The sequence below is a fragment of the Saprolegnia parasitica genome (genome assembly GCF_000151545.1).
Source record: "Saprolegnia parasitica CBS 223.65 unplaced genomic scaffold supercont2.48, whole genome shotgun sequence".
NCBI classification, from domain to species: domain Eukaryota; phylum Oomycota; class Saprolegniomycetes; order Saprolegniales; family Saprolegniaceae; genus Saprolegnia; species Saprolegnia parasitica.
In genome coordinates, this window is record NW_012156442.1 from 126178 (window position 1) to 136830 (window position 10653).

The window sequence follows — 10653 nt, forward strand, 5'->3', positions numbered from 1 at the left end:
CAAAATCGTGGTTCCCACTTTATCCTCTAGAGCGAAATGACGTCGTTGCCGTGGATATCAGTATCGAGGCGCGCGAGGGCCGATGCGAGGCCGAGCGCGCTCTCCGACGTGCCCAAAAACGCATCGGTCAAGAGCCGGTCGCTGCTACTGTGCCCGGTCTCGTCGTCGTCGCTGTACATCAAGATCGCGGGCATCGCCATCGGCTCATCGTCCGAGGGGCCGACACCGAGCTTGCGCCGCTTCTCTTTTGCACGAGCTTGCTCGAGCGCAGCGACCGGACGCAGAAATGACCCGCAAAGAGCTCAAACGCTGGCAGTGACGTGGCCGCGAGCTCCTCGAGGAACGCGTCGAGGGCCGGTGTGTACGTCATGTTTTGCTTCCCGACGCCGCGCCGCGCCTTGTCCTTGACATCCAAGACGCTCGCCAAGACGCCTTCGACGACGCTGAACTCGCGGAACGCGCCTCCGAGGCCCAAGCGCGCGAGCTTGAGCCAGAAGACCCCGCGGTCGTCGTCGCGCGGCGTGTCAAGCACAAGCGATCGAAGGCTCGGGTTGCCGGCCACGGCGCGCAGGAGCGGGTCGTGCTTCGTGAACGCGTGCGGCGTGAACTTGACATTCGCGAGCACCGACGCGGGGTCGCCCGCTTTCTTGCGGGCGCGGCTCACGGCCGATCGAAAGGTCGCGTTGCGGTGGAGGCTGCGGCAGGCGTCGCACGCACCCAGGGCCCGCGTGCAGCTGCGGAGGCAGCGCCGGCTGCGAACGCACTTGCCGTGCTTGTCGATGCGCCAGAGGGACTCGCGGAACGCCGCATCGTGGATCACGTCGGCTTGCGCCGGCGTCAGGGCCGAGAGCACCAACTTGCCGTCGACGAGCGCGTCCGGGGCATAGTCTTTCGCGAGCACGTACCGCGGGCGGCTGCCGCCAATGGGCTGGAAGCTCGCGCTCACGAATTCGTGCACCGCCGTGATGCCGGGGCACGGAATCTCTTCGTTCGGGTGACTCTGACTATGGATTGCCCACGCGGCTTCGCGCTGGGCCAGCACCGTGGACGCAGGAGGCGCGATCGGATCGTCCAGAGGCACTTCGTCCGGTACAAGGTCGTGGTCGTCATTGTCCGAGGGCGGGTCGTCCGACGGTGGTAGCGACAGCATGAGGTCGCCCAGCGCGGCGTCTGGCGGCAGCAATGAGAGCACGTGTCCATCCGATTTCCGGGACCTGCTTCGCTTGGACCGGCCGCAAAAGTGCAGACTGAAGAGCGTCGCCGCGTCCTCGGACAAGTCGGCAAGTGCCGCATGGAACGCATCCAAGGCCGGGGATATCGGCATGTTTTGCTTGCCGACGCCGCGCCGCTCCTTTTCTTTCAAATGCACGATCCACTCGAGCACGGCAAGGAGCACTGGGTGGTCGGCGAGTTCGTTGCGCAAGCCGACTTCGGCGGCATGGAGCCAGACATGGCTGCACTTGGTCGCATCGCTCGCGTGCTGTGCAAGCAGATCGCGGAGCTCGCGGACGTAGGCGTCCTGCCCGTGGACGAGGAGCGCGTCGACGGCCGACGCCGGCCCGAGGCTCTTGGGTATAAACTTGGTTTGACGCAGCGCCTTGGGTGGCTTGTTGGCACTCGCGACCGCTGTTCGGAACGACGGAATCGACCGCAGATGACTGCATTTCGCGCAGGGCAGCCGCGTCGCGTCGGAGGTCGTGCGCGTCGCCGCACCCGTGCACTGGAGGCTCCGGACGGTACCTGCATCCTTGTCGATCCACCAGAGCGCTTCGCGCTGCAGCGCGTCGTGCAGCAGCTTCTTCTCGGTCGGGCAGAGCAGTTTGGCCATCTCGCACGGCCCACCGGGTGGCAGCAGACGCGGAAAGAGCTCTCGCGCGATCGTATGGCGCGGCCGGGACCCGCCCGTGACCTGGACCGCTGCGCGCACGTAGACGGCCACATCCGGCGACCGAATGCCGGGGCATGGCAGTGCGAGCACCGACGAGGGTGGCGGCGGCGGCGACGCGCGGCGACGCTTGCGCTGCACGGGCCGATCGCAGACATCGCTCTCGACGTGGGCAAAGAACGCTGCCGGTTGCCATGGGCCCTCGAGGTGCACGAGCCGGTTGCAGCGACACTCGATCGAGAGCCCATCCGGCGCCAGCGCAACAAACTTGGGGTGCTCGCGCAGCTGCTGCGCGACGCGGAAGCGGTGTTCGTCAAGGACAGACGCGTCTGGGCCAGGCTCGCCTTGTGCCAGGATTGTATCGACATCTGCACTCACAGAAGCTTGCGCCAAGGCCGTGCGCTTCCGGCTCGGCCGTGGCTCGCCGCAGTTGCGACTCATCGTGTGCTGGTCGTACTTGAGCATGTACCACGGCGGGTTGAGGCGCACGATGCGGCCACACTTGCAAGCAACCTCACGGCCATCGGTTGAGACGCTCAGCACCATGGGATGGGCCAGGAGACGGCGGCGCTTCTCGTCCTTGAGCGACGTCGCCGGCGCCAGGGTAGGCGGCAGAAAGGTCATGCTGCCCACGTCCGTATCGGCGTCGTCGTCCTTGTCGGGCGACTGCATGTACCTGTCGAGCGCCATCTCTTGCTCGTACGCATGGGCGTCGTCGGTCAGCTCGGCGCTGGTCGCGTCCAGCGCAAACGCGCTCGTGTACGCTGCCTCCATGCGCCACGAATGCGCCTTCGGCCATTGGACAAAATCGCACGCAACCACGGCGTGTGATTGGTGCAAATGGAATGTGGCATGTGCCACGTAGTGATTATCCGGAGGGTCCGGATACCGACATTTGGATTTTTGAATTTCATCCTCAGTCGAGTTCGTGGCAGCGATCGGAGGAAGCATGGCAGGCCGAGGAGATGCATCGTTCGCATGGGAGCTCTGCAAGGAGAACGTGGCCCCGGTCGCGCGGGGAAGGAACGTCGAGAAGCTCAACGCGCTCCTCGTCAAGGCCAACTCGGTCGAGCTCAAGGCGTCGCTGGCCGAGATGGAGCGGTACGTCATGGAGCGCCGACGACGACGGTTCGATCCATGTGCATCATGCTAGGTCGTATGAAGTCCAGATCAAGAACGCCATGAGCCATGACGACCCGCTCGAGACATGGGTCGCGTACCAGAAGTGGACCGAGGAGAACTTCCCGTCCGACACGGCCAAGAACTTTACGATCCTCGAGCGCGCGACCCGCGCGTTCACGGCCGATCGACGCTACCGCAACGACGACCGGTACCTTCGGTTCTGGATCCAATATGTACGTCCAAGCGTCCATGACGACGATGCAGAAGAAGGACTCATACATGGACATGGCGTAGATTGACCGCATCGACAAGCCCATCGAGGTCTTTAAGTACCTCTACAAGAACAAGATTGGCGACAAGCTCGCGCTCTTCTACATTGCGTGGGCGCTCCTCCTCGAGCGCAAGGGCGACGTCAAGAACGCCGAGCTCATTTACGCCAAGGGGCTCCAAAAGTACAGTTGGCCCTGCTGGTCGCCCTGGATGAACCCTTCTTGATGTGTAGAAAAGCCGAGCCGTTTGACGCGCTCGAGCGCAAGCACAGCGAATTTGAACGGCGGGTGAGCCAAAAGTGGCTGACGTCGCGGGACGACGACGAGGACGACACGTCGCAGGGCCGCCAAGCGCTTGCCCCAACGGCGGCGCCTACCATCGTCGTCCCCGTGGTGCCACGTCGCCAACCCGCGTCCACTACCGTCGCCAACGCGTCGTCGTTTGCCATTTACTCGGAGAACGACAAGGCCCACGCCAACAGCAGTGTCCTCTCCGAGAACAAGAGCAGCGCATGGAAGGTGCTGCCGTCGTCCAAGGTAATCAACAAGGAGAACGAGCAAAAACCGTCGATTTGGACGGGTGCTGGCCTCGCACCACGGGCAGGGCACACTCCGTCGTCGGCGTACGACGAGCCGACCGGACCACCTGTCGAGATCTTTGTCGACGAGACTGCGGCGACGCGCGCGTCGAGTCGCAAGCGACCGCACGCGGGCCACGACACGGGCCGTGCACTGCGTCCGCGGCTCGATGACCGATCGATGACACCTGCGGTGCTTCCCTCGCACGACGAAAACCCGACGCAACCATCGGTGTCGACCAAGCCGGATCCCTCGGCCCGCAAGGCGACCAAGCCCGCGACCAAGCGCGACATTCTTCGCGTTAACATTGAAATGCTCAAGGTGCCGGGGCAGGACGATCTCTGCTTTGAGGAAGTGCGCGCACAGCGGTACTGGAAGGCCAAGGCACAAGCTGCCGCAGCGGTCAAGGCCCTAGCGGCGCCGGTCGCTGCAAGTAAGCCTGTGCGCAACGGTTTCCTTGTCGACGATACGGACGACGATGTTGTCCAACAAGCGCCCGCGCCGCAAAAGTGGCAGCCTACTGTGCGTACGACCATGGCACGTGGCGGTGTCTTGGCCGTGACCGGCGCCATGCACCCGCTCGCAGCGATCGCGGACGACGCCAAGTACACGCAGGACGACATGACGTTCAACACGCGCATGGCGTACGAGGACATTGGCAGCATGTTTTGCAGCCCGACAAAAGCCGCTCCGGTCGTGGCGTCGCCCACACAAGAGCAGTTGACGTCGTTTCGCAAGTCCAACTGGGTGCCCAAAACGGAAGAGCCGATCGTGCGCAAGCTGCACTTTTCGGCGTTCAAGGCCAAGCCCAACGGCCGTGACGACGACGACGATGACGACGATGAGAGCACGCCGGCTGTCGACGCCAACCCCGCGTTCCTCATTTTTACAGAGGAGAACGACAAGTCCGGTCCGGTCGTCCCGCACAAGAAGGACCCGAACCGGAAGGCGCTTGGCGACCGCAACGACATTGCCAAGTCGACAAAGAAGACCAACAAGGACGTGCTCGGGTTCAGTCTTTTGCCCACGACGCTGGGCGACCGGTAGAGGCTCATTGTGTTCCACGACAGGCGCGTCGGCCGTACGAGTAGCGGGGGCACCGACCACTTGGACCTTTTGCCAGCCCCCACAACGTTGAGGTAGCTTCGTATTTATATGTATTTGTATTGGTTTTCAACACGAATGATGACCATCGCTCCATGTCCACGCATGCTGCAACTGGTGCTTGACGCCATGTCCCTGTAGCGAGGGGCGCCTCGTCGACCCGTATGTGACCAAGCATCGAAAAGAGATGGTGCAATCGCAGACGCTCGCAACGCTCCTTTGCTCGTTGGGAACCGGTGTCTACGTGTACAAGCACGTCTTTGACGCGAAACTGCCAACCTTCAAGCAAAAGGGACCGATCAAGTTCAAAGCGCCGATCGCTGTGCGCTTCAACCACTTTATGGTGTGCCATCTGACGGGCCGCCTCGGCTCGGGCTCGTTTGCGTCTGTTTATGCTGCGACGTTTCCGTCCATTGAAGACACAGAGCTCATGGACCACGAAGTCGCCATGAAGGTGGCACGATCGCATTGCCTATTGTCTCGTACTGACACGCAATGAGCAGCACGAGAAAGGCATTGAGTTTTTACCATGGGAGTTTTACGCGATCCAGACAATCCACAATCGCACCAAACCGTCGCACTGGGCCCTCTTTCCCCGTCTGCACCCGTTTGTGATTCAAGTCGACCAGCTGCACGTCTACCAGGTGCCCTATTTCCAATCGTAAATAGGGTTCGGCCGACAATGCTCTTTGTGTGTGAGAAAGAACGCGACCTTCTTGTGCCTCGAGCGCAGCTACCGGGGCACACTGCACGACCTCGTCAACACGTACGCCAAGGTAACCTCTACCCTGCTCCTCGTGTCGCGTCGATAGCATGGGCGTCGACTAGCATGGCAAGGCGGTGCCAGAGAACATTGCGGTGTTCTACACGCTTCAAATGCTCCGGTCGATCCACATGGTGCATTCCGCCCACTTTCTCCACGGCGACATCAAGCCCGACAACTGGGTGCTCCTTCGCGGCAGCGGACTCGCGACAGGCGCGGCGGCGTTCGAGACGTCGGAGCTCAGCCTCATCGACTTTGGCCGGTCCATCGATCTGCGCCTGTACCCAAAGGGCACGTGCTTCAAGGGCGACTGCCACGCCAAAGGCTTCCAGTGCGTCGAGATGCTCACCAAACGGCCGTGGCGCCACCAAGTCGACGCGTTCGGCGTCGTGGCCACGGCCCACTTTCTGCTCTTTGGTGACTATATCGAGCTCCACACCACGTCGCCGTCGACGTGGCGCATCAAGCGGCATTGGAAGCGCTACTGGCGCTCCGATCTCTGGACCACTCTCTTTGATCGCGTCTTGAACGTCCCGTCGTGCGATGCGCCGCCCGACCTTTTGGCGCTCGCAACGATGCTTGAGCGGTACTACACGGAGGACGCGTCCAAGATCAAGGTCCGTTTAATCTCGACACGGCGCAGCGATGTAGCCATGGATGGGGAATATTGTAGGAGCTCACGCAGCTGCTCCGCGCGCAAGACCGCATGGTGCCCCGGTCGTCCCTCTGAGAAGTTCGTCGATCAAGCGATGGCGAGTGGAAGAAGGGATTTTCCATCACGACGCCATTGGCACACAACATGATTTTACGTGTTTATCCTTGAAGCAAGCCATGAGCGACGAGTTCGGTGCGGATTTTGGCGGCCGACTCGTCCGAGCACTCGACGAGCGGAAGGCGGCACGCCGGCGAGCACATCCCAAGGAGCTGCATGGCCTTCTTGATCGGCTGCGGGTTGGTCTCGATGAACATGGTCTTGCACAGTCGAATCTACCATGCGCCAGCGCATTCTCATGAGCCCATCGACCATTGCGCTACGTCGACGTACCGACAAGAGATGCGCCCGGCGCGCGGCCGCATAGTCGCCGCGAAGCGCCGGTTCGGTCACGTCCAAGACCCGGCGCGGTGCTACGTAGCACACTTCATCAACCACCACGGACGGACAAGAAGCACCTCCTTACCAATGTTGGAGAGGACGCTAATGCAGCCTTTCCGCCGATCGACATGATGGGCAGCGTCAACGTGTCGTCGCCCGAAAGGATGGTAATGTCGCAGAGCGCCGCGATCTCGGACGCTTGCTCGAGCGACCCGGTCGCCTCCTTGATGGCCACAATGTGCGGCAGCTTGTACAGCTCGGCGACTGTCTCGGGTAGCATGTTGACATTGGTGCGTCCAGGAATGTTGTAGAGCACGACGGGGAGGCCAATGTCCTGGATGACCTTGAAGTGCTCGTAGAGGCCTTTCTGCGACGGCTTGTTGTAGTACGGGTTGACGACGAGACAGGCGGTCGCGCCCGCGGCCTTGGCCGCCTTGGTCAAGCGCACGGCCTCGACCGTGCTGTTGGAGCCAGTGCCTGCAATGACCGGGACGCGACCCGCCGCGTACTCGACGACGGCCGCGACGACCTTGTCGTGCTCGTCGTGCGAGACGGTCGGGCACTCGCCGGTCGTGCCCATGGGTACGAGGCCGTTGATGCCGTCGGCGATCTGCGCCTCGACGATGCGGCGGAGCGCGTCATAGTCGACGTGGGCGCCGTCGGCCGTAAAGGGCGTCACGAGCGCGGTGAAGGCGCCTTGGAGTTGGAGCTTGGCCATCGTGTGCAATTCGGTTCTGAGCTCGGCGCAAAGATCGCGTTTTAGTGGCCACCAGAAGCATTTTCTGGAGCGGATGACGCAATCGGGACCGGCCAATCTTGTGTGCGAACCAATCAGAATGGAGGAATGTGTTTTAGACGCGTTGGATTGGTGGAAACGACATGCGACACGCCACGTTGAACTTGCCTTGGCGCCACACGAGGGCGCTTGAAGATTCCCGTGGTACGGCGGATGGACGTGGGCTCCGTCAAGTGTTGGATGTCGATCACCCGAAGCGTCCTGAAATCGATTGGCAGGCGATGACGTCGACAGCTGCCGCGTCACATGGATGAGGAAGGACCTAGAGCCTGGAGCGTGGTGCCGGGATGTCAATGGTGCGTGGTACGATGATGGTCGTGGGCTTGCGGTGCCAGCGTGTTCTCTTAGAGACCAAGATAGGATGCGTTGCACATAGCATTGGGTATTTGTACAGTAAAGCGGAAAGCTCGGTCGTCACGCGTGCCTCGTTCACCCACGCTGTCAGGTGGGTCAAGCAAAACACGTGGTGCCACGTCTGGTGCCATGCTCGACTTCAACCAAGAGCTCGGCGCGTGGCACTCACCCTGCCACACTGCGCGGCATCATCACGTCCTGCGGTAGCCTGCTGCCGTAGGGGGTTGCACCGGCGGACCACCACGGCTCCACGTCGTGAGTCGCATGAAGGCAGCTCGTAGTGGACCAGATATTAATACAACTTCAGGTCTGGGGTGTCGTATCTGCATCTGCTTTGACGACGACGCTGCTGCACAACAAACCATATACAGCTGTACGACGAAGAAACGCGAGCTCACATCCAAGACAAAACCAGTCGAACGATCCATTCTAACCTGAAAACGTGAGCGCAGAGTGTCTAACGCCGTGACTCGTCGGCACAGAGTGTCCTCGTACCATGTCACTTGATACTCGAGGGGTGGTCTCCTACAGAGCTGGGGTCTGAGGAAGCTCCCACACCGACTCGTTGGTCGCGCGGTTGTAATAGTAGACGCTGCCGTTGGCGTCAACGCACGTATCCCACGTCGGCGGCTGCCACCCGCGCGGCGGGTCCCACGTCGTCTCGCGCGTCATTGCGTTGAAGTAGTAGACGTTGCCGTCGGCGTCGATCGCTTGGGTCCAATGGGCCGTGTCGTCGTCGTTGGGGACCCGCACCGGCGACGTGGCCAGTGGTGTCATCGCGATCGCATACTCGTCGGCCATCGCGTAACCGTCGACGTCGAATCTATCCACGACGGGCGGCGGGTCGTCTACTGTAATCGTTGGCGCCACTTTCCAGTGCCGATACCAGCGCTGAATGGAGGTAACGGCAGTCGTACTCGCGCTGCTGTGGGCACGCTGCGATTGGCGCCACTTGGCGACGCGTCGGTGCACGACCTGCTGCAGGCGGAGGACCAGGTAGAGCGTCGACCAGCCACGAGTCCTTCTTCGTGGTGGAGGCGCGCGCTGGCGAGTGATACGACGGTGCTGTGCCCGGAGCGTCTTGAGACCCAGTCGAATGTCGGCGCGGACGACATGCACCCGATACTGGCGTTGAATGCGCACGGCCGCCCGTGACTGCCGGCGACAATATTGTCCATAGACCCGTTGGATTGTCGATGCGGCAGCGTCAGCAATGTTGCACTGCATGGCGAGACACGGTAGCGACGAGTCGCGCCGTAGTCGGTCGGCCGTCGCCAACACGCGGTTGTTTGGCGCCATGGACACGGGCAACTGGACATCAGGCGTGACGGGGTCAGGACGAGCGTTGACGCCGTGTTGTCATCGACGGCTGCTACCAATGACGGTGCGAGTACGGTACGAGTGGAGAGAACGTAGGCGGGGATGGCGATCCGGGGCGCGCACCGCGCGAGCACCGTCACCTTGTCGATCGACGACACGACCCGAGCTGTTAGATACCGACTCGGGTGTAGAAAGCGACAGAGGGGTCGAGATTTTCGCGATGGTTTCTTCTTTTGTATGGGGTCCCCGGGGCGCGCCAGAAGGCGTGCGAGGAGGTAGGTGTTGATGGCTTCGGTCTCAATGTCGCGGGGCGCGCGCTGAGCTCTTTTTTGTTGTCGCACGGGCTCGGGGGCCGGGGGGCGATGCCGGCGCAGCTTTGGCTTACCATTGGCACGCAATCTGGTTCTGGTCGGTGACTTGTTGCGGATGTGCTTGCGCCGTCGTCGTCGGAACCAGACTTGGAGCCGACGGGCGGCCGCGTGTCGATGGTCTGGTCATATCGGTTCATCAGCAACCAGAATTCTTGGTCTGCCGTACCTTCGAGTTCCTTGGCGCGTTGCAGCTTTCGCTGCAGAAACCGTCTGCACACGAAGGCATAAATGACGCGACATGCGTGCTCGAGGCGTCGACAACTCGTTGGTTTTGGAGTCTTGGGTCGTGGCCGAGTGATACCAGCGCTCTGCGGGCGTTGCTAGCCGCACCGTATGAGCCATTGGACTGGAAAATTGCAGAGTATACGCGGCGAGATGTCGCGCTGTGGAGGCGGGCGGCGCTGATTCCTGGTCCGCGCGGTAGTCGATGCTTGTATGGAACGTCGGTCGCGTCAAGCAGCGAATACGTCTCGGCTTCGAGCGCCTGTAAATGAGGCGCCTTGAACATGGGTGCACGGTACACCATTGTGGCAACATCCATCGGGTGGTCGATCGGCTTGTCCACCAGAGTCCTTCGAACACTGGTCGCCGACGTTGGACGGTGGTTGTCCACGAACGCTTTCGGTGGCGACCGCGTCGTCTTCTTGGTCTTTTTAGCGCCCGGCGTCCAGCGCGCTGAGTGATACACGGTAGCAATCGCATCTTGAATGAACGTGTTGCAGTATTGCGGATCGTAGGCGAGCGCATTCTCCGTCGGCGCCCGGCGGCCGTGCGACCATTTATGGGTGCCCGCGTCAAGAAGCCGGTGGCGTCGGTCGATCGGATTTGAAGCGGCATCCGCACGCCACCGTCCGGCCAATGTCACACTCGCCGATGCCACGGGGTCGTTCATATCTCTCGTTTGAAACGGCCCATCGTCGCACGATGCGGCGGTTCCGAGGCCAGCGTCCGAGCCGTCGATCGCACTCACTTTGCCTTTGCATCTACGACTCACAAG

The 10653-nt window shown here is 61.8% G+C and overlaps 5 protein-coding genes across 5 annotated transcripts; 2 read left to right on the plus strand and 3 right to left on the minus strand.

Annotated features, from left to right (window-relative positions):
• Positions 1–26: 26 nt before the first annotated feature.
• Positions 27–2659, minus strand: SPRG_09745 (hypothetical protein; the record flags this gene model as incomplete). The annotated part of the gene is made up of 2 exons (XM_012348894.1): positions 27–230; positions 254–2659. The coding sequence occupies 2 exons, from the start codon at positions 2657–2659 to the stop codon at positions 27–29; spliced, it is 2610 nt and encodes an 869-aa protein (XP_012204284.1).
• Positions 2660–2792: 133 nt separating this feature from the next.
• SPRG_09746 (hypothetical protein) lies at positions 2793–5062 on the plus strand. The gene is made up of 4 exons (XM_012348895.1): positions 2793–2986; positions 3039–3240; positions 3302–3459; positions 3510–5062. The coding sequence occupies exons 1-4, from the start codon at positions 2835–2837 to the stop codon at positions 4900–4902; spliced, it is 1905 nt and encodes a 634-aa protein (XP_012204285.1). The 5' UTR covers positions 2793–2834; the 3' UTR covers positions 4903–5062.
• Positions 5063–5146: 84 nt separating this feature from the next.
• SPRG_09747 (BUB protein kinase) lies at positions 5147–6577 on the plus strand (the record flags this gene model as incomplete). The annotated part of the gene is made up of 5 exons (XM_012348896.1): positions 5147–5413; positions 5469–5603; positions 5664–5735; positions 5788–6339; positions 6396–6577. The coding sequence occupies 5 exons, from the start codon at positions 5147–5149 to the stop codon at positions 6450–6452; spliced, it is 1083 nt and encodes a 360-aa protein (XP_012204286.1). The 3' UTR covers positions 6453–6577.
• Positions 6481–7533, minus strand: SPRG_09748 (dihydrodipicolinate synthase; the record flags this gene model as incomplete). The annotated part of the gene is made up of 3 exons (XM_012348897.1): positions 6481–6709; positions 6768–6847; positions 6901–7533. The coding sequence occupies 2 exons, from the start codon at positions 7531–7533 to the stop codon at positions 6824–6826; spliced, it is 657 nt and encodes a 218-aa protein (XP_012204287.1). The 3' UTR covers positions 6481–6709; positions 6768–6823.
• Positions 7534–8394: 861 nt separating this feature from the next.
• Positions 8395–8766, minus strand: SPRG_09749 (hypothetical protein; the record flags this gene model as incomplete). Its single annotated transcript, XM_012348898.1, has 2 exons — positions 8395–8422; positions 8495–8766. 2 exons carry the CDS (start codon positions 8764–8766, stop codon positions 8395–8397), a joined length of 300 nt encoding a protein of 99 aa, XP_012204288.1.
• Positions 8767–10653: the final 1887 nt, after the last annotated feature.